At 45.9% G+C, this 23,690-nt stretch overlaps 1 protein-coding gene across 1 annotated transcript in view; it reads left to right on the forward strand.

The window, feature by feature from the left end:
- Positions 1-1,638: 1,638 nt before the first annotated feature.
- Positions 1,639-23,690, forward strand: part of LOC112117253 (cytoplasmic aconitate hydratase) — a 45,181-nt gene continuing 23,129 nt past the window's right edge. Inside the window, exons 1-4 of the mRNA XM_024215176.3 lie at positions 1,639-1,655; positions 16,966-17,083; positions 17,672-17,840; positions 20,390-20,527. Coding sequence (XP_024070944.1) covers positions 16,987-17,083; positions 17,672-17,840; positions 20,390-20,527 — 404 coding nt within the window. The 5' untranslated portion in view covers positions 1,639-1,655; positions 16,966-16,986. The remainder of the gene's footprint in view (positions 1,656-16,965; positions 17,084-17,671; positions 17,841-20,389; positions 20,528-23,690) is intronic.

Raw genomic sequence — 23,690 nt, forward strand, 5'->3', positions numbered from 1 at the left:
ATTTATAAAGTCAGAAAACTCAAGGTTAAGGTTCCCAGAACAACCTTAAGTTGGTCCCACTCATAGCCCATTCTGTGCGATCAGGTGGCTGTACTCTAGAAAGTGACTCTACAGTAATGGCATCATGACATTAAATTTGACCAGCTTGTAGGTAACAAGATGTGTTTTCCAAGAGCCAGCCTTGCAAACTCACCCTGGGCTCTGAGTTAAGCTGGGGGGGAGAGGGGCTATCTTTCTCATGTGTGGTCATGCAAAAGAAAGGTTCTGAAGGCCAAATTAGGCCTTCAGTGACACTTGTGCAAGGTCCCTCTTCAAATCAGCAACACCTGCTGTCCAAGCACTAGTGCCTTCAAATCCTGAGTGAGCTGGCAGGTAGAAGTCAAGCCATTTCTCTTTGTAAACAGAGTGGGTATGTCTACACTACGGGATTAATCCGAATTTAGATAATTCGAATTTGGGAAACAGGTTGTATAAATTCGATTGTGCGCGGCCACACTAAGCACATTAATTTGGTTTTTAACCACATTAATTCGGTGGTGTGCGGCCACACTACCCCATTAATTTAACCACAGTAATTCGGTGGTGTGCGGCCACACTAACCCTAATTCGAATTAACAAAATCGATTTTGGCGCTACTCCGCTCGTCGAGGTGGAGTACAGAAATCGATTTTAAGTGCCCTTTAATTCGAATTAACTGGCTCTGTAGTGTGGACGGGTGAAGGGTTAATTCAGATTAACGCAGCTAAATCCGAATTAAAGTCGTAGTGTAGACCAGGCAGTGTGTGAGGTGCTAGAGCTAAGAGACCATACGTCTGGAACCTGCTGTTTGTTTAGTGCAGAAGTGCAGGGTCGGTGAATTGCTTTGGTTTAGTTGCCTGCATTTCTGGGATTGTCCCCCCATCCCCAGAGGAATCCTAGGTGCAGCTGTGTGCCCTGTGTTACACAAGTCACCGGGGAGATCAGTGGAGTGTTTCTTAACTGCTGGGTGTGACGGGGGTGTCACAAAATACAGAGGGAGGGGGTGGAGGGTATGAGGCACTGACATGTTGTGTTACGGTAAAGCAAGATGTCTCTGCCCCACTCCCCACATCCTTACCCGTCTTAGCTCTCTCCGCCTCTCAACACGCACCGACCAACCATCCTCTGGGCTGCTCGTTGTCACGGCGACCTCTTTTGTCTTGGCAGAGTAAATGTCAAGAGGGGAGGGGATAATGCTGGACTTTGGATGGGGGGAAGTGGGGGCGACACACCCTGAAAGGCTGGACAAGATGATCTGGCCTTGAAATCGCCGGCCTCTGCCCCCGTACGCTGGGACGGCCGGAGGAGGGGGACGTTTGGGGTCCGGCCGCTTTCCCCCCGTGGCTGCTAAGGAGGCCGCCGCGGGCGGGGGCCCAGCCAGCCAGCGCCGGGGCCGGGGGAAGGGAGCCGCTGGCAAGGGGAAGCAGCTGACGCTGGTTCCCACACCTCCGCCCTAGCAGCAGGGGAGGAGCCTGGCCGCCCCAGGCGGGCGGAGCAGCCTATCCCGCAGCCAGCGGAGGAGGCAGGCGGCGGCTACTGCCCGAGGTCCCCGGCCGGCCAGGCGCCTCTCCGTCCTGTCCCCGCTGGCCGGCAGGCAGCGCGCTGCGCGGGGGTCGCCGCGGGTCCCGGCGGGGAAGGTAGGATCCGCTCGTTGGGGGAGCGGGGGTCTCCCTCCAGCTGACCCGCGCGGGCTCTGCCCCTGCCCGGAACGGCCTTACAGTGGATCCCCCTCCCTTTAATCTGCAGCGCTGCTGGCCCGGGGGCTCCCGCGGGGATCGGAGCTGCTGGCTGGGGCACTGGGGGTGGCCGGGTGCTTGCGCTGCCGGGCCGGGGAGGAGAGACGTGCTGGTGAAAATGAACAGGCCTCTCCTCTCCCGGCGATGCCGCGGGTGTCCCTGGCTGGACAGTCATTGCACACGTGTATCCGTCCTCCTCCCTTACTGGGTCCTTCCCCCCCGAACACTGCCCCGTTTGCCAGCCTGGGCAGCGTTCTAGAACCGGGGGCATGCAGCGTTGGGCGTGCTGAGCTCTTCCGTATCGTTCACCCCCTCCCCTTGTGTCAGTTTCAGTCTCCTGAATTTTCTTGTAATGTCCCCTTGAGAAGGGAGGGGAAAACTGGTAGGCCCCTTTGAGGGAAGGCTGGTCACATGAGCTCTGTTCCCAGCTCCGGCACTGATCCGTGTTTTTAAGTCACATTGCTGCCCTGGAGGGGTGGCTCCCAGAAATAGAGGCAAAGGTCCGTGGCCTTCAGGAATGGCCGGGATTTTAATTTAACTGGCAGTAATCACACAGGCCCCGATTCTCCTCTGTCACGCTGGTGTACATCCAGAGGAACTCTGTTGACTTCTTCAGGGTTTCTGTGATGACTGCATAGTTCTTTCTGCCTATTCCAAGTGAAACAGATCTCCAAATGAGCAGGACTTCTAGTTATTAATGGGTGACCCTGCCACCTTTTCAGTGTACAACACAAATATAAAATATTGTAACTTTAAAAATATTGAGAATTTCACTCGGGGTTCTAGATGTTATATATGTTGTTAAATATTAAAAGCCGCTATATAGATATATTTGAAAATCTCCCTATTTTAATTTAAGGCAAATTATATCTTACCCACACAATATATCTACACAAAGGCCTAATCTTGCACACTGATCTGAGCAGGCAGACCTCTGCATCCATATGGCGTCTCTGTGACCGTAGCACAGCTCCACACAGATGGACCCTTCTTAGGGTGACCAGATGTCCTGATTTTATAGAGACAGTCCTGATTTGGGGGGCTTTTTCTTATATAGGCACCTATTACCCCCCACCCCCGTCCTGATTTTTCACACTTGCTATCTGGTCACCCTAACCCTTCTGCTCATATGTGGCCCCACTGAAGTCAGTGAGGCTATGCAGGGGCCTGCCTGCAAGGATTAGCTTGCAGAATCAAGGCCAAAGACTGAGTGTGTTTGCAGTAGCAGAAAGAGCTCTGCTGCTCTCCCTGATGGTGACATGCAAGCAAACAAAACCCCTATGGTGAGTTCAAGGTTCCATGCAGGGGATGGGGAAAGAGACAGTTAACGTTTAATAAAATCAGGGAAAGGAAAGAGTGTGCCGAATACTGCTTTAAATATAACTTTTAATTCTTTATTGTTCATTATAAGCGATTCAGCCTTGTCTCTTACCACTCTGTGTCTGTCATAAGGTAGCGTGAGAGGTTTCAAATGAGATCAAGGCTTTATTGTGTTAGGTGCTGTATGTTCACATAGTATGAGTGAGTATGTCTGTCTGAAAAGCTTACAATCTAAATAGTCAAGACAAAGGGTGAGAGGGAAACTGAGGCATAGAGAAGCAACCCAGCTGGTCAATGGCAGAGCCAAGAATAGAGCCTGTATCTCCGGAGTCCCAGCCCAGTGCCTTATCCAGTGACTGGATCATGCTGCTTTTACACTAGACACATTAGTGCCCATGTTTAGAGTAACTAATTCTAGCAGGTTTCATGAAATGGTGGTAAAGCCGTATAATCTGCATTGGTGCAGCTGCATCAGGGCATTGCTGCCATAAAACAGTGCACTGCTTGCTGCTTTCCTGTTGATGGTCAAGGCTGTAGTATAAACACAGAACAGACACTCTTGCCACCTTGTCGGCTAACCCTGCCTGGAATTTTCCTAGTGGAGACAATATGCCCAGATCCTGAGTCTGGAGGAGTGACATCTAGGAGAGAGTCCCCGTCCCCATCCAGATTTTGGCTGTTTCATGAGGCTATGATTCATGTTAGATTTGAGAGAGAAGCATGAAGCTATCTGTGGAGTGGCAGTTGTACTTTGAGACCTCGGTCTCTGTGTTAACAACATAGAGCTGCTGCATGGGTCAGAGGAGGAAAGGTGAGGGAGATTCTGACACAAGCGAGGAGCTCAGAGCTGTGCAAGACGCACAATGAAGAGTCCTTGTTTCGAAGGGCTTACTATTCAAATATGTCAGTGTGATTTGAATTAGTACATCAGGGTCTCTGGGCTAGGCCCCTCCCTGATGATAAGAGCCCTGTTCTCTTCTACACTGTTCAAGTGAAGGACCACTTGAACATTTCTCTCTACCTTCTTTGGCTGAAAACAACTGAATTCTCTCATGGGTTGGCGCCTGTGGAATTGCTCAGGAGTGCTGAACTTCTAGTATTGTTAAGAGAGAATTTAGCATTCATTATAGGGGAGGATGGGAAACACCCCCAGATTGCATTGCCCCAATCAGTGAACTAGCTGGGGTTCTGCCTCCCTCAACTTTTGGGACCTTAATCACAATATGGGTTAGAGGAGATCTGCAAAGCCCCTGTACGTATTTAGCTCCCTACTCCGCACAGCAGCCGGGCTCCTTCAGGCGACAATGTGTCTCTACTCGCTACTCTCTCACCAAGGGAGAGGTTTGCTTTGCAATGAGCCGCCCCAGGCAGGATAATGCCAACTCCCTCCCAAGCCAAAGACTATGAAAGCTTTTAGTTCTGGCTACTAGTCCTAGTTAGCCCCTCCCTTGTTGACCATTCCCCTGAGCAATCCATTCCTCCCTTATATTTTAATAAGGTTTGTGGTAGGGGTAAAAGGCTGACTCTTCCAAAAGAACTACATAAAAGCTCAAGAGAAAACAGTGTTTATATAAAAGCAGCACAGAGACCTTTGTCAAACAGCTGCTAATGCAGAAACCTGCCCTGGGATTTCACTAAATGACTGCTGTGGGTGGTTGTGATGGTTTTGGGAGGCCAGAAGGCAGTAATCTACTTAAGGTAATTAAGGAGGGACAAAGTGGGGACTGACCCTCTTCGCTCCACTGCCTGAGACAGCAGAAGGCTGGGAAGGAATCTTCAGTCCCCTCTGCTCTGTCTGTCTGCGCTGGAGCCAAGTACATTTTCAGGGTCCCGCCCTCTGGTTTGGCCTCAAGGCACTGTTTGGATCAGAATCTCTCATCTAAGCACTTGCCTTCTGCTTACACAAACAGAAAGGGAGTCCCAGCTTCCTAGGCTCAGGACTCCAAAGGTGTTCTGACTCTGCCTCCACCTACGTGTCTGCGCATCCCTTTGGATCACTCCCAAGCAGCTCAGATAGCAGGTGAAGACAGAGGACTTGCAGGTGTGTGGCTAAAGCAGCCCAATTGTGGGTCTGTCCCATGGAATGGGAGAGAAGTGAAAGAATGAAGGATTTACATTATCTTCTGATCACTCTTTCTCCCTCCCCCAATGGATTGTTCTGTCCTGTTTTGAGGCCTAATCCCACAACCTTTTCTGAAACAGATGAAAAAAGTGCTAGCTGCTGCACTTGTCTTTAACTCCTGCAGAGAGACGTGTGCACTCCTCACAGTGTATACGCATAACTCCTCCCCTTAGCACGGCTCACAGTGCATACGCATAACTCCTCCCCTTAGCACGGATATGCAGAAAAACACACAGGTGGACTTCTACTTTATATAAAGAGGGGAGCTTGGTTAAAACTAGTCCACGCTACGTATTAAACAATCAACTGCCTTGTGCCTGTTCATTAGAAAGGGACCAGTAGCAAGCTGATTCAGTGATTGGATTTAGGGCAAAGTTCAGAGCTGCTGCTGCCATCTGGGTAAAAGGCATGGCTTTAATTTTCAGTGTTGCCGTTCTTTTAATCTCTAAGAATATTTACCCCAGAAATGCAGGGATGTTTATGTTACTTGCTTGGGACTTCTTTCCCTGTAACAAAAAAGGTAGTTACAGAATGTCTTTATTTTTAACAAGAACACTTGCTGCATACGCAAAGTTACAGTGTTTCTTTAACTTTTATGCCTTGATCGGCATTTAGTTTTTTGAATTCATTAGCTCCTGTAAAACCAGCTTCTGTTCTAAGGGCTTTCTTTGAAAAGACCACAGATGGTATGTGTGTCTTGCATCTCTGAATTATCAATCAAAACAAAAGCTAAGCCACAGAAGCCTTTTGGGCCATCACTTGTATAGTATCAATTTGTGTTTGCAGTGCAAGGAAGGATAGTGAGTGAATTAGCATGGGGAAGTGTGCGCCTGGGAGGGGAGTGACTTGATGGAGTGGAAAGCAGATGTTCAGATTCCCAGAGATTGGTCCACCGTGTCACTTTGCTAGCTTTGATCATGTTGGATAACAAGTTGAGTGAACTTCATAATAACACGTAACACTTGACAACCGCTCTCAAGTGGGAGGCACACACCTGTCCTCATCAAAGACTGGATTCACCTGCCTTGAGCTTCTTTTCTAGCAGAAAATTATACCATTGTCTGACAGCTCATCTAAGCTCCTGTGGCTGGAATTTTTTGAGACTACCTTGAGTTGATTGCTCACACTTTCAATCGCAGAATTTGCACAGGAAACCCACAGATGTGAACTGCAATGGGATGTGGGATAAAATACCCCCCCTGCATATTTTAAGCAATAAGATGAGCTGATGTGTACAAACTAAAACAATAAGAAATAGCCACCTAGTTGCTTGCAGAGTGCACTGAAAATGTAGTCCAGAGTGGCTCTGTATTATATTTATATTATTACATTGATGTTAAAGGGGCCAGCCAAGGTTTTAGGTCAGACGTGTTATCAATTAAAAAAGATAAATTCTCTCTGGAGCAAATGGTCTATATACATTCTGATTGGACCCCATTCTTGTTGTAGTGCACTGTTCATTTAAAGCACTATTATTGAAAGTGGAACCCTTAAGTTTTTACACATGCAATGCTATCAAGTCCCTTTACACTTTGCTGCATTTTATTGCAAGTGCAGGTGGTCCCAGCTGTGTCATTGCTTTATGCCAGCAAAATGTTTGTTCAGTTGCCAAATTGTCAGTGGCCTCTTCTTTGTCTCCTTCTCCATTATGTACATCTTAAAACTGCTCTGTTTTTCCAGGCTTCTGTAATGCATTGCACTGAAACCGCTGTACTAAATGGACTGATTTACAGCAATACCACAATACTGTCTGTTTCTTATATAGTGGGTTTATATGACATAAATAGAGCAAATGATAACTAGAAAGAGCTTTTCTTTCTCTAACCAGAATCAGCGTCTTTACTACAATAGCGCCTTTGTTTATACACTCCACTAGGTATACGAGAATGCAAATGTAGAAAATACATTGTAAAACAAGGCTTGTCCTGGCGCTAAATGATATCACAGGCATTGAACTTTACCCAGATATCTTTAGCTTTGATTCCATGTCGTGTATATTACAGGGGCTGTAACTGTCCTGTTTTGCCTTGGATGATTAAAGTAGTTAAGCGTAAATCTAAAATATTTGTCCACTGTGCATTGTCCTTTTTCAAAAAAATAAAGCTGTTTTTATGTCAGTGATTCCATACTACACATGGACTCTTGAGTAAGTAAAATATTGATATGTTGATATATTTCATGATTGGCTAGAGATCGCTTCTGTCTTCCTTTGGCTAATCCATAGTTTGGATAAATCCATGGACGCCGCATTAAGACAAGAGGTATTCTCAAGGGAACAAAGGGAGGAGTTAGGTGCTCAAAATATGCTAAAATGCCAGCTGGACAGGAAATCCCTTGCTCCAATATCTTTTGATTTCCAGGGTTAACAGGGCTAGAGATGGTGCCTGTGCCAGACCACCTGCGCTTGAATCGCTTTGAACTTTGGTGAAGATTGGAACCAGCTTTGCATATGTCCACTCAGGCCCATATCTAATCAGAATGTGAGAGCATGGAAAAGAGACTGCTTTTAGGGGCTTTCTGTAGATTTTAGTCTCACCTATTCCCCCATCCCCTCCCCCTTCCCTTTGGAAGGGGAGCTGTATGCATTAGACAAATTAAGGGTCAGGTCGTGCCCTTGAGTTGGACGCGCTGGTTATTTATATCAATGGGATTTGTGCCCAATATTGTCATGAGAGAGCTTTAATTTAATAGTCTGGCATTCTGCTCCAGTGCCTTTTGGCTTAAATGCTGAGGAGCAGCAGCCCGCAACACCGATGAGTAAAGCTTTTGAGTGTGTGAGTGTGTGCGCGTTGTAATGTTTTTTGACAATTTTAATAGTTAAAATGAGGGGTAATAGGCAGCTTGGGGAATTGGTAATGTGATTCAAAACCTTCTGCCTTGAAGGGATAGTTTGAATCCAGCATGGAGCGTCAGTGACGGTGAGGTGTTTTTTTACTCTCTGAAGCCTGTTCTGGTGGCTCATGTGAGACAAGTTGGCCGTTATTTAGATGTGTGGAGAGAGGCTCAAAAAATGGCCCCTGTCCAAATGTTTGAGGTCATTTAAAACATAACAAAATATAAGACACCTCAGCGGAGAGAATCATAGAAATATAGGGCTGGAAGGGACGTTGGGAAATTAAGTCCAGCCCTCTATACTGAGGCAGGACCAAGTAAACCTAGACCCTCCCTGCAGGTGTTTGTCCAACTTGTTTTTGAAAGCTCCCAATGGTGGGGACTCCACGAACTCCCTTGGAAGCCTATTACAGAGCTTGACTACCCTTAGTTACAAAGTTTTTCCTACTAGCTAACTTAAATCTCCCTTGCTGCAGGTTAAGCCCATTACTACTTGTCCTATCTTCAGTGGACATGGAGAAGAGTTAATCACTGTCCACTTTATAACAGCCCTTAACATATTGCAAAATTGTTATCAGGTCCCCCCTCAGTTTTCCTTTCTCAAGACTAAATATGCCCAACTATTTTTAACCTTCCCTCGGAGGTCAGGTTTTTCTGAAGCTTTTATAATTTTTGTTACTCTTCTCTGGACTCTTTCCTAAATTGTGGTGCCCAGAACCAGGCACAGTACTCCAGCTGGGGCCTCACCAGTTCTTCTTCGAGTGATTGCTCCTGTGTATTCCACATTAGGTGATGAGCACGCACACCTAATGTGGAATAGACAGGAGCAACACATCTCGAAGAACGCCAGTTACAGAACAGGTAACGGTCCTTTCTGAGTTGAGTGGGACTCTACTGTGTCTTACATACACCACTCCTGTTAATACACCCCAGAATCATATTAGCCTTTCTTACAGCTGCATCACATTGACGACTTGTATTCAGTTTGTGGTCCGCTATAACCCTCAGATCCTGTTCAGCAGTACTACCACCCAGACAGTTATTCCTCATTTTGTAGTTGTGCAGTTGATTTTTCCTTCCTAAGTGAAGTGCTTTGCCCTTGTCTTTACTGAATTTCATCTTGTTGCATTCAGAGCAATTCTCCAATTTGTCAACATCATTTTGAATTTTAAACTGTCCCCCAAATTGCTCCCCCCGCCCCGCTTGGTGTCATCTGCAAATTTTATGAGCATACGTTCTATTCCATTATCCAAGTCATTAATGAGGCCAGGGACTGGATAGACATGGAGATTTGAGTATCCTATTGGCCCTAAAGTTTATCCTTTCACGTCAGTCAGCATTAAATTGCATTGATGGGACAGTGCCACAAAGCTTGTGCTGCTTCTGCCTATTCTGTACCTGCTCTGTGGATTGATAGGGAGTTTTGGTCTCCACACCTGCTATTTAGATTGAGCTGTTCAGGTCCAGGACTGTCTACTGCTCTGTGCTTTGTACAGCACAGTGGGGCCCTGTTCTTGGTTGGTCCTTTATCACTATCATAAAAAAACATGATCAATAATAACCTGGAATCTTTCACCAGCACAATTCCCTCCTCACCTCCTCCAATTTCCCATGCACATGGATCTTGGAAGTAAAATATTCTAGGCAATAAGACTTTTTCTACAGAGCAAAGCAGATGAATGGGCTTCTGTGTGGTCCTTTAAAAACCAAATACTTTTGTTGCCATTAACGTGAAGTTGCTACTGGAAGGGATTAGAAGAGGCAGCCAATAATCCTGTGAAAGAACCAGTTATAGTTTTGCTTTGCCATGTTGATTTTCACTGTTGGTGTTCTGGCTTCAATGCATTACGCTACACCACATACTGCTGAACTGATGCCGAGGGCTGCCTCGTGGATTACTCCACCATACGTAGCAGAGAGTAAAACAAAATATAATTTCCTCACCTGTCATCTGCTTTAGATACTCCCACCAAATCCAGCAAACACGCAACTCCACGAACACACCAGACATAGTGGACTTGATGCTCTGTCTCACACTGATTCAATTCCATTGACTTCCGTGGAGTTACCCTTCCTAACTGGTGTATGTGAGAGGAGAATCCAGCTGTCAAAATCACCAGAGAGCACCAGCTGGCTTATAAAACATGTGTCTTGTATGGTACTGAAATAAAACTATGGGAAAAGATCTGCCAGCTCCCTTCCCACCCTTCAGCACTGGTCTAAGATCCTCTGAAGTCACTCAGGGTATGTCTACACTACAGTACATGGAGACAGACCCAAGCAAGCTCAGATACCAATGGCAGTGAAGCTGTGGCAGCATGAACTTCAGTACTGTCTGTATAAGCCCACTCAAACTACTCAGTCACCTAGCCTGTGCTGTCGCGGCTTCACTGCTATTAGTAATCTAGCTCTTGTGTGTCTAAACGTGCTACAAACACACCTCAGTTGCAACTTGGTGTGTGAGAGCATAGCTTTATTGAACTTAATGAGTCTCTTGATGCAGTAAGATCTGGGAATGCTGCTGATTTCCCCCCCTTGCTTTAATAATAATAAAATGAATAGTTGTGATGACTAGTTAGTCACTTAGGGATGTTGTCTCAAAGCACGTGAGTAACTTCATGTGACTATAACCCCTTTGTTGCTGGAGAAACTCGCCCTCTTTCCACCTGGTGGTTGCCTGATTTTATGGGAGATTAATAATATTATTTAGATAATATGGATTATAGGATCACCAGTTAATCTGATCTAAAGATAATAAGGTCCCAGAATCAGGCTACACAGAATTTGCAGGGACCCTTGGGATGTCTGACAAGGAAACTCACACTGAGAACAAAAGGCAGCTTTAAGCCTTTTATTGAGATAAATGGAACAGTAATGGAATATTAATCAAATAATCAACCAATTACAAAAGCAGCGATATTGTTCTAGCAGTACATGTTGTATTATATACTAGAATTGTTTCTCGATTAATGTACTCACACCGTTCCTTGAGAACCTGGTGCTAAGCCTTGCCTCTGGCATGCCAAGAGAGTTCAATGGTCCAGGTTCCTCAAGTCTTGAGTGAGTGGTGCACAGGTTAGAAGCAGCTAGAGCTAAATGCTATAGAAGCCTACTTAGAGTTTACTTCAAACTAACAATTAAGAACTAACAATGACAAACTAACAAAAAAACAAGCTGAACCCCCTCAGCAGGGTGGGTTACCCCTATTATAGGGCCTGAGCTTAGAGCCTAAGTGCCCTCCTTCCATGTCCAAACTTAACTTCCTCACCCACAAAAATGTTAGGGTACACTCAGGCTGGCATGTTTGTTCATATTAATGACATGTTTGTAACTATTAGAGACCATTAGCTCATCCTCACCTGTTATTTCTGTCCTAACCGGTTATTTCCATGTTCTTCGTGGTGTACCTGTTAAGTCTGAAAAAGGCCATGAACTTGGGTGGTTTTACCTACCAACTTGCGTTAACTTGCCCACTTATCTATGTGAAAGGTCACAAACATATATACTATATGCTTTAGCTCAACGCCACCTATCTAGGGTAAAGGTCTCAAACAGATGTATGATAACTTGCCTTAGCTTAACATACAGGGTGTTGCCTGTAGGTTCCTTGCATTACAGCTAAAATACTCTAATACAAATTGATAAACCTATTGTAATAACAAACCTATAATGTAACAAATGATTAAACTCATAAGAAAAGATATAGAGCTAGCCTGCTTGCTTGCATATATAAGCTACATGATATAGGAGGAATAGAGTACAAACAGAACTGGGTTCCTAAGGACCTGAAGAAGAACTCTGTGTAAGCTCGAAAGTTGTCTCTCTCACAAACAAGTTGATCTACCTTTTCTCTTCAATATCCTGAGACCAACATGGCTACAACTACACTCTAAACATTCATAAGGATTCTATCTTTACTCTAAAGTCCAAATGTTATGTGTATGGAAAACAATGTACTTGTATCTATAAAGGTAGGGATTAATACGTACCTGCTCGTATATTTCTATTTGACTGGGTTTTTAAATAGCTTTGCCTTGTGCACTGCAGTTCATGAGAATGGCCATACTGGGTCACAAATGATCCATCTACCTCGCTATCCTGTCTCCGACAGTGGCCAGTGCCAGGTGCTTCAGAGGGAATGAACAAAACAGGGCAATTATCGAGTGATCCATCCTCTGTCATCCAGACCCAACTTCTGGCAGTTAGAGACTTAGGGCATGTCTACAGTGCAATAGGAGACCTGCACCGTGGCCACAGCTGGCCCGGGTCAGCTGACACAGTCTACGGGGCTAATAATTGCAGTGTAGACATTCAGACTTGGGCTCTGAGAATCAGCGCTGTGGGTTTTTTATTGCAGTGTAGATGTATTCTTAGGACACCCAGAGCATGGGGTTGCATCCCTGACCATCTTGGCTAGTAGCCACTGATGGACCTGTCCTCCATGAACTTATCCAATTCTTTTTGAACCCAGTTATTCTTTTGACTTTCACAACATCCCCTGGCAATGAGTTCCACAGGTTGACTGTGTGTTGTGTGAAGAAGTACTTCCTTATGTTTGTTTTAAACCTGCTGCCTATTCATTTCATCGGGTGACCCGCAGTTCTTAGGTTATGTTGAGGGGTAAATAGCACTTCCCTAATCACTTTCTCCACCCATTCCTGATTTTATAGATTTCTATCATATCCACCTGCCCCTTCATTGTCTCTTTTCTAAGCTGAACAATCCCACTCTTTTTAATCTCTCCTCATACGGAAGCTGTTCCATACCCCAGTCATTTTTTGTTGCCGTTCTCTGCACCTTTTCCAATTCTAATATATCTTTTTTTGAGATGGGGCAACCAAACTGCACACAGTATCCAAAGTGTGGATTTATGTAGTGGCATTAAGATTTTCTGTCTTATTATCTATCCCTTTCCTAATGATTCCTACTGTTCTGTTGGCTTTTTTGGCTGCTGCTGCACACTGAGCAGATGTTTTCAGGGAACTATCCACAACCCCAGGTCTCTTTCTTGAGTGGTAACAGCTAATTTAGACCCCATCACTGTATATGTATAGTTGGGACTATGTTTTCCAGTGTGCATTACTGTGCACTTACCAACATGGAATTTCATCTGCCATTTTGTTCATGGATGCTCTGTACAAAACATGCAGTAGCTTCGTGTAGTGTGAGTAGCCTTTAAGCAAGGGATTCAGTTAATGAACAAGGGTTTCTTAGCAGAGGGCTGGATTCTGAAGAAATCATGCAAGGAAGGGAAGAGCAGAGCACTGATCTGGTGAAATGCAGCTAAACAGGGAGAGCTTCATGGGATGGGGAAACTCTAGGAATCTGACCACAGATGATTTTTTTTTCTTTTTCTGTTTTAACCACACGTTTAACAGTACATTCTTTGTGGTCTTTTGTGCTGTTCCTCCTCCTCTTCCCCCCTCCCCCCCCTTGCATTCATCTTTCATTCAGTTTGGGCCCTACTTTTCTCGATCCCACTATGCTGCTGGGGTGGAGTTTCTAATTGCTCTCCCACTCATTTCATGTGCTGGCTAGCAGGTGAAAATTACAGAAATTTTGATCTGATTCCTTATGCATGTGAACCTCAGAGATCAGGAGTTTAGCAAACGCTATTTGGTTGTCCAGACACTGAACACAATGGAGTGTGGGGATTTTTTTCATTTTTTGGGGGGTGGGCGGGGGGGAGAGGAGAGTGCTGGATGAGATGGAGCAAGAATAACTTAGGGCCTTTTCAGTGTTCTTTTTCCCCCCTCTGTTTTTGATCAGATGGCCTGGATCCAGTTTTGGTATGACCCCTATAAAATGTGAACCTCCTGCACTTTCTTAATCATCAGATCTGCTCTCTATTTGCATTTTGAGTGCTATCTGTTGACATTATGGGTAAAAATAATTTTTTACGGCTGTTAGCTCTGCAGAGTGAGCGAGCTGGATTCTACTCCTTCCTGTGCATCCCCGACAGAATCGTTTACCAGGTTTTGGTCAGTTACACCTGTGTGAAATGGTTTTATACACAGGGACTATAACCTGGGACCTTCAGCGCCAAAGTATGGACTTCTATAGTTTAGCTAAACAAGACTGGTCCAGGGGTAACTCAACGCAGAATTTAACCCATAGAATCTTGGTGGCGGTGGTGATGCATAAACCAGAAAGACTTCAGCTTGACTCTGTTTACAGGATTGGCAGCTAGAAAACATCTTTATGTGTAAACTGAGTGACTTGATCTGGAGTTCCTGGCAGCTGATCAGCATAGAATCCCATGTCTTTTATTTTATTTTTTTCAAAGCCACTATCTGGGGTATAATCTCATTTTAATTCTGCAGACCACTTTGAGATTGTTGGATGAAAGCACCAACGATTTATTTAGTGTGTGATCAGCTATGAGTCTTTCTGTTCGTTGAAAATGTCAGGAGCACTGCTGACCATGGACATGACCCAGCAACGAAATGCTTGTGACCTTCCATACTGTACAAATCCTGGAAGGCCAGCGATACCAGCTCCGTGGCATGCTGACTGTTGTATGTTCCCATTTCAAGGCAGGCAAAATAATAATAAACACTCTACTGTGATAGAAAGTTAATCTGTATCCAAAGCATATGATTACTTACAAATCCATGCAGAACCATGGGCTTTTGGCAAGTCTCATCCCCCCTGCAGCTTCTAGATGGGTGGTTGGCTTGAACTTTGTGCCAGCATCACTTGGTTTATAGTCCCACTATTCATAGGTAATGACCGGCATGATCGACACTGACATATGACTGGCTGTTGTAGCTGTAACTGTAAAGCTAGATGAGAATGTGGCAAATGGATACAGTGAAAACAGGTTTTATGGCCACTGCAAAGCAATGGTCACTTGCTTTATCTGTCAGGAAACATCCCAGTGTTTTGTATCTTCTGCGGTACTAAATAATCTTGTGAAAACTAAGCATGCATGAAACAAAGGGCTGAGTTTCGAAGATGGTATAAAATTCATCCAGGAGAATGACTGGCTAGAATAGCAGGAAGGAAGCAGATGAGTTCTCTTATGATCATGCAGTATCCAGGAGGCTCTAAGAAATGGAGGAACAAAACTTCAGGGAATGCTGCGGTCAATACATTGCTGTGTGAGTGATTCATAGCTGCAAGACTGGGAAGAAGAGTCACTTTGTCAAGTAACACGTAGAAGATCAAAATAAGATGGAGAGGGGGTGAGTGTGTGAGTGAATGAATGAATGAAATGAGCCCATTTACTTGAAGAATCCAAGTTCAAAACCTCAATTGGTGTCTTAAGGGAATTTAGAGATTTCTGTGCAGATGGGAATTGAAGTGGTCCCTGCTCTGATGTTATGAAAATGTAGGGATAACAACTCAATTTATGCAGCAATTGCAAATAATATGGACTTGATATTTTTATATTTGATATTTGTGTGTGTGCAAAGTGAAGTGTCAATACTTTGTTCATTCTCCTAAATAAGACAGTCTCTTGTGTGCGTTCCCAGAGGTGAAAGTGTGTCACGGAGTGAGTTGTGGTTTGTTTTTGTTTTCCTTTTTCTGCGTAAAGCAGTAAATGCAAAATGCATTGTTACCTTAGGTAAACAGTGTATTCCCTTATCTTGGCGCTTTTGCCTGCTCGTGAGCCTGTCTCGTGCCTTGTACCTTATTGGCAGTTCTGTATAAACATAAATCATAGACTTCTACAAGCCTTTCCCGCTTCACTAACCAAACTCAAATCCCTCTGCATCTCTCCTCTCCACCCACACGCTTAGTTTTAATTATAAGCATTAAAACTGAGTGAGGTGTGACTGATGTCTGAAAACACTGCGGGACAGATTGTGAACCTGTTACTGAGTCAGGTAGACCCAGTGAAATCAACTGGACTATTTGGATAGTAATCTCACTACTGTGATTGGGGTGTGCACAACATGGCCCTGTATTATTATTTATTATTATTATTGTTGTTAATATTAATATAATAATTAATAGTACCTAGCTCTTGCGCTTTACAGAGGAAGTGGGTATCATTATCCTTCTTTTATAGATGGGGAAACTGAGGCATGCGTCAGTAAAGTAACTTGATTAAGGTCACCCAGCAGGCCAGTGGCAGAGCTGGGAATAGAATCCAGATCTCCTGAGTCACAGTCAAGTGCTCTGTCTATTAGGCCACTAGATAATGGACAATCAAGTCAAGAAGAGACTTCAGCACCTCTGAAAATCTTTTCACGGGATTAGTCGTTTTAATACAGAGGTGGGCAAACTACCGGCCACATCTGGCCCGCAGGACCCTCCTGTCCGGCCCGAGCTCCTGCCCTGGGAGGCTAGCCCCTGGCCCCTCCCCTGGTGTTCCCCCACCCCTGCAGCCTCAGCTCGCCCCACCACCGGCGCAATGCTCTGGGCGGCGGGGCTGCGAGCTCCTGGGACAGCACCGCTGCAGAGCCAGGGCCTGACCCGGTGCTCTGTGCTGCGGGGTGGCGTGGCTGGCTCCAGCCGGGCAGCGTGGTTGCCTGTCCTGGTGCTCTGGGTGCTGTTTCAGAAACCCGATGCTGCCCTCAGGCCAAAAAGTTTGCCCGCCCCTGTTTTAATAGGTTCTTTCTGGTTCAGTGTCGAAGTTTTTGTTTGTGGGCAGGTAGGGGCACCTGTCAGTTCAGACTTCGCAGTTTCCATTGAAGAAACGGCTCTGCAATCTCTGTGTGATTAGCAAAGCGGAAAGGCACAAAGTCTGTCCGGAGATAGTCACCATGTAAACATTGTAACCCCCACAGTGCTGTAAATGTAGGCCTTTGAGCCCTGTGGAAATCAGCTGAGCTTGTTTATAATCTTCACAACACTCCTACAATAATGACTGCAGAGGAGTCACAAGAGAATTGTGTGTGTGTTTAATGTACATTGCGAAGTATATGCTCCAGCTGATACAGAATTCACCCCTAGAGCAGCAGCTATGATTTTCTTTTGTGCTTTCAGTGACACACAGGGGCTTTAATCATGAGCAACCCTTTTGCGTGGATTGCAGAGCCGCTAAACCCCAACCAGCCTGCGAAGAAGTTCTTCAATCTGAACAAATTGGGAGATGCGAGATACGGTATGTTGGCAGCATTCAGAAGGAACTGCCTGGTACGTGTGTACTCAGGCTGTGGTGGGCATTGGAAATAACTATGGGAAGGCACTGCAGCTCTAGATGATACTTGATTTGTGGGCACAGAAACATGGGTACAAATTCAAAAGCCATTCCTTGAAGATCAATTTCTAATCATGTTTTTGGGGTACTAGCATCTAGGCTTATTTAATTTCCTGTTATGACGAGGTTCTTTTTTCTAACCTTGGTCTGCACATTGGTCATTTTATGTGGTAGTTGAGTGTTTCCTACGGGTGAGGGGTATCCCCCGGGCTGGGCATGAAGGTCTAGCCAGATCAGTGGAAGGACAAGTTTCGCCCATGCTGCCTTGATAATGTGATGGACTTGATAAGAGTGTGTGATTGCAAGATGTATGCCACCAATAAAGATGTGTGAAATCCTGGCCCCCATTATAGTCAATGTCAAGACTCCCATTGACTTCAGTGGAGCCAGAACTTCGCTACCCAAAAGGTGAAAGGACACAGCCACACCCAGATATCTGGAAACTTCATCTAAAAGGTGAAAACCAATCTGCTTTCTCTGTCTTTCCCCCAGGACGTTTGCCATTTTCTATCAGGGTCCTCCTGGAGGCAGCCGTCCGCAACTGTGACGAGTTCCTAGTGAAGAAGGAAGATGTTGAGAATATCCTCGACTGGAATGTGATGCAGAGCAAGAATGTTGAAGTGCCATTTAATCCTGCACGAGTTATTCTGCAGGATTTAACGTGAGTCGAATGCTTCCTAAGACTAGGGAAAAGGGATTGTAAAAACCACAACCATTCGCAGAGGGGAATAGAGGGTGGATGCGGTGCCACGTTATTCTAAACATACTGGATGTCTAGTTGGCAGAGCTCCTTTAAGCAAACAGTGGTCATTTTAAAAGTACTTCATCAAAAATCCACTGTCCTTTGGACCTCGGACCCAGGTGATAAGAAGGAATGCAGCACAGCCTTGGTGTTCTCCATGTTACTGGACTACAGATTCATTCCATTTCTCACTCTAGCAAATAATGCATTGCCTGGCATTCTCCAAAATGCACCACAGGCACTGAGGGCTCAATCATGCTCACTTTTGGACGTCAGTGGCAAAACTGTCATCGCCTCTGTTGGGAACAGCATTGGGGTCCTAACTAGCTCACATCCTGGGAGGTGTGAGGTATGGTGACCGCTTTACAGATGGAGACAGCGAAGCACAGAGAGGTTGACCTATACTTTCTAAAGAGCTCAGTTCCCATTTAGACACCTAAATAAATGTCCAGGGTCGCTGCTGATCTCCTAAAATCTGTCCATAAGTGTCACCATGGGAGCTGCTGAGTGCTGAGCTTTCTTGAAAAGATTAGCGCTTGTATCGGTGCCTAAATGGGAGTGAGCTGTACTGAAAATCTGGCTCTTGGCACAAGGCCCCATAGTGAGTAAATTGCTAGTTTGGGATTCGAATTTAGAGGGTTCCTGATTTTCAGCCCTGTGCGTTCTGTAATTCACTGGCCCACATCACCTTGAGTGCTTCTGGGTACATAAATGCATATGTTCTGGTGTCACTCCCTCAATCCCCCATAATGTTGAAAATAACTGCCCTGTTTCTTCTTCTGTATCAACCAGTTAGCTCATAATATCAGTTGCTTTCTTTGCTGTATATAGCCTGGGGAAATTGAAATGCACCCACTGTACATCACACTCACTACGTTCAGATGCATATTTTCTTAGATCACAGGAACTACCATAATATAAACGTGAGCTGTGTTGGTTGGAGTATTGTCTGTCTGTAAACATTTAGGATTGCAAAGAAGAAAAGCATAGTCCCTTACCCCGTTCCCTGTGTTGATCCTGTTGTATTTAATAATCTGCACTATTTTTCTTACACACAAGTCTTCTATAACATTATAGGCTGATTATTTTTAGTCCCTTGCAGCGAAGAACATCTTTGCTTGTTGCACTTTGAACTCTAAAACAGTCTCTCTCTTCTGGGCTGCTATTTCAGGAAGTACACTCTGAGTCTAATCCTAAATGGTCCTGAATGCCCATGACCACATCACTGACACTATGTGCACTCGCCACCCTGCAGAATTAGATGTTTTGTTATGCGAGGATGTTTCCCAAAAATAACAGCCTAAAAGTGAAGTGCTGAGTGCTACATAAAATGCCCCTGGTGGGCAGTGGTAGTTAGGGTAACCTTGGAAATGCCAAAATGTACCATCTGTGATAGGCCACAAGCTTACCATCTGCTCTGCAAAAGCAAACATGGAAAGTTATGGTCTCATGGTTTGAACATGACACGGACTGCCAGAATTCCTGGTTTCTAATCCTGACTAGCGGTGTTGCCTTGGATTAAACCACTTAACCCATTGTGCCTCAGTCTATCCACCTGGGAAATAAAGAAAGGTTGACCTATTTCACTTCAGCACGGGAGGGTTCAACTGATAAGTGGTTCCAGATGCTCTGATGAGACACTACTGTAAACCCAGAGGAAGGTCTGTTGTTTGTTGCCATGTCAGTTCTTGGAGCTGCCGTGTTTATAGGACTGTTACAAAGTCTTGTCACCAGAGGTGAAAATGTGACTTCTGGCCAATAGCCTAACAGAAATACTTACGGAGTGTGAAGCATGTGGGTGGTAGGTTTGGGGGCATTTCTTAAGTCAAGTTCAAGAACTTGTTGGCACAGTTGGGTGGGGGCTTTGTTATTCTTCCCTCGGTCAGTGCAGTTCTACTCCAGAAAGCCAGCCTGTTCGCTCCCACAGGGGTTCCATAGTCACACCCACTCTCATGGGTTCTGGGTCACCTTTGTTTGGCTTGCAAGTCAAAAGCCGATGATGTTCCTAGCGACTCATACTAACATGATCTATAATCCTTTAGTTCCTAGAAGGCCTAACCATGATCAGATCTCCATTGGGCTAGGCACTGTACATACAGCTAGTAGGAGGAGAAAAGCGGTAGTATTATCCCCATATTACAGATGGGAAGCAGAGGCACAGAGCATGGAAGAGTCACTTGCCCAAGGTCACAGAGATTGTATCCAGGTCTCATGTCTCCCAGTCCAACGCCTAAGGTGCACAACCACCTCCCTCTGTCACCTTATGAGTTTCCACCCAAGTCTTCCGCACTGATGAATCCAAATGTGGCTTTGTTCTTTCTGCCACCCCGGTTCTGTGTCCCGCTGCAATGGAGTGGTGATTCCAATGTTGGCTTTAGAGTCAGAATCTACTGGCAGTGTGGCATCGGCTGGCTATGCCTGAGGATCTGGGCTCTGTCCCCTCAGTTCACTTAATTCTCTCATTTTAGGGGTGTACCTGCAGTGGTTGACTTTGCTGCAATGCGTGATGCTGTGAAGAAACTGGGCGGAGACCCTGAAAAAATTAATCCCATCTGTCCTGCTGATCTAGTAATTGATCATTCCATCCAGGTGGATTTTAACAGGAGGTAAGGAAATAAAACAGATTTTATTTTCCATGCTTGCTAGGAAGCCAGGGCCAGCTGGTATTAATTAGCGTAGGTTCATTGAAGCTACACTGCGTTATGCAAACTGAGAATTTGTCTCCTAGCATTATAGAGGCCAAAGACTGATTAAGTTAGACCGTTTACTACAGTGGGCTGTGTTGGCACAGTTCTGAGAATGGGGTTGTTAGCTCATCGCTGCCTTGGTGAAAAAGCTCAAAGCATTGGTTTTATGTAGGGGGGAAGGAAGGAACAGCAAACTGGAAACACTAGAATACTTAATCTCCAATCCTTTAGTGAGCTCCTTTGCACCTGTACAGAGCCTCGCTGAAATCCGTGGGACTCTGAACAGGCATAGGGGTCCATCTGCACAGAGTTCATTGCAGTATCGGGAGCTTAGAAATCTACCTACTCTCCTGCATTTCCTAACTGAACTGTGTGATATCGTCCTGCTTTCTCATGTCATCCCCTAGTTCTCTTCTGTTTTCCAAACTCCTTAAATTCATCATACTCCAGTTGCCTTACCCAGTAACTTCTTCCATATGTGTTACTCTCTGTAGGAAATAATATTACAACTGCCCACTTGAATGAAAACAATACAAAAAGGGGGTGGGGGGGAAATCTTAGAATCTAAGAGCTCTCAGACTTGAAGGTCAGAAGGGACCATCACGATCATCTAATCTGACCTCCTCTACGTTGCCGGCCACAGAACCTCACCCACCCGCTCCTGAAATAGACCCCTAACCTGTGGCTGAGTTACTGAAGTTCTCAAATCATGGTTTTAAAGACTTCAAGTTACAGAGAATTCACCAGTTTAAACCTGCAAGTGAGCCATGCTGCAGAGAAGGCAACCCCTCCCTCTTCCTCCCCCCACCCCCTGGGTCTCTGCCAATCTGATTTGGGGGGAAATTCCTTCCTGACCACAAATGTGGCAGTTAGATCCTGAGCATGTGGCCCAGCAGGTACCTGGGAAAGAATTCTCTGTAGTAACTCAGAGCCCTCCCCATCTAGTGTCCCATCTCAGATTGTTTTTTTTGTTTTGTTTTTAAATAAAAGATTTTGATCCTATTTGTGGAAATAAGCCTCTTGACAGATTGATTTGTTTGTAAAATATTCCCTCCATGTGATTCTTAGAAAAGCAGGTTTCTTTTAAACCTCAAAAGCCATATGGATGCAAACCTCCATTGGCAGTGACCCAGCTAACTGAAAAGCTCAGCAGTTTGTCCAATTCCCCCCCCCCGATCTTGACTTGGATCATTTGTCTGAGATCTGCTCCTCATTAACTTTTAAATGCAGTCTTAAAATATCACTGAGAAAAATTCAGGAATGGATTTCAGTTTGGAATTAAATGTCCGAAGGGTGGTCTCTGGAGTATATGTACATGTTGGTACTGATCTGTTTAAATATACTCCTCTTCCATTTAATTTGAATCTATATTTATTATGAGAGCTGGTTGGGGGGTATAGTGGGTCCGTGCCGGGGCTCGACCCTCCTGGGCAGGAGGGGAGCCACACCAACTCACGACTGGTGGAACAAATAACCAGTTAGTTCAGGGCTCAGGCCCTCAGGTGCGGGGGCTGAGCCAACAACAGTGAAGGGGCTCAGGTCCTCTGGTGCAGAGGCTGAGCAACAGTCAGTTTGTTTGGTAGGCCCAGGCCCTGGATCAGGGTGGGGCACAAACAGTCACAGCTCAGGCCCTCTGGTACAGGGGCTGAGTAACACACAGTTCAGGGAGTTCAGGCCCTTTGGTGCAGGGGCTGAGCAAACAAACAGTTCAGGGAGCTCAGGCCCTTTGGTGCAGGGGCTGAGCAACAGTCAGTTTGTTTGGTAGGCCCAGGCCCTGGTTCAGGGTGGGGCACAAACAGTCACAGCTCAGGCCCTTTGGTGCAGGGGCTGAGCAACAATACAACCGTTGGGGTAAGCCCAGGCTCCTACACCTGAGCATTGGGTGAGGGGAAACCTGCCACCCGAGAGTGGGGTGGCGGGGGGGGACGCAGGCCCACCCACTCCACTGCGTCCCAGCCCGGGGCCCTAGTAGCAGCTGCTGCCGCTGCGAGTCAGTGGGGTATCCTGACCGAAACACACTGACATCGGCTCACAGGTCTCTGCAGCCTGACCGGGGTCGGCTACCCCCGGGCTACTTCCAAGTCCCCCCTCAGGGCCTACCTCGTCCGTGGCCCCGGGTCCAGGCCAGTCCACTAGCATGGGCTCCTCTCGGCCGGGGCTTGGCGGCAGGTCCGGCAGCTCCTCGGGGAAGTCCGGGTAAGTGGGCTCGGGCGGCTCCTCCGGGTAACAGCAGGGGCGGAGGGGCTCTGGTGGCGTCTCGTCTTCGCAGTGGGTGCAGGGGAGTTCCAGCGGCTCCTCCCAATACCGGGAGCGCTTCGGCGGCTCCTCCTCGTAGTGGGCCCGGGGGAGCTCCGGCCAGTTAGGGCAACGGCCTCCGGCCTCGGAGGTCTCCCGGCCGCGAGCTCCCGGCCGTATGTCTGCTCCCTGCGGTGGCTGGGCCCTGACTGAGCTCCGGCGGCCGGCCTTTATACTTCCTGTCCCGCCCCTTGACTTCCGGGGGGCGGGAACAGGCGGTGGTGGCTCCGCCCACTCGGGTGCCTGCAAGGGTGCTCCCTCTTCTGGGCAGGAGGGGAGCCACACCAACTCACTACAGGAGGAAAAGTGTATTTTCCTGTGAGAATTTTTTGTGACAGTGAAAAATGTCATTTTTGTCAATTTAATTGAAAAATAGAAATATTTGTGGTTCTTGTTTTTACAAAAGCCCAATATTTTCAGTGGAAAAATAGTGTTTCACAAAAAGTAGTTTTTGATGAAATCCCATTTTAGATGGACAAATTTCTCAAAAAATAAAAAATAAAAGAATTGCTGACCAGCTATAATTGCTGTTTAGTTCTTTCACAGTGACCACAAGGTGCTACGTGGCTCAGAGAGTATAGCAGTGTTCCTGATCCAAAAAGAATCACTTCTTGGGGATTTTTTGTTTATATACAGTTGCTTCGTATATTTGTTTAGAAGTACAGGCTTGAACTGTAGTGTATATTCCAGATCAGTATTAGCATATCTTCAATCACAATTATTGGCATCAGCTTCCTTTACTGCTATGCAGCTTGTGTATAATTTAGGTTTTGAAAACTTTCCATTG

Source organism: Terrapene carolina, unplaced genomic scaffold (assembly GCF_002925995.2).
Source record: "Terrapene carolina triunguis isolate 2854851 unplaced genomic scaffold, T_m_triunguis-2.0 Scaffold35022, whole genome shotgun sequence".
Taxonomy (NCBI): Eukaryota; Metazoa; Chordata; order Testudines; family Emydidae; genus Terrapene; species Terrapene triunguis.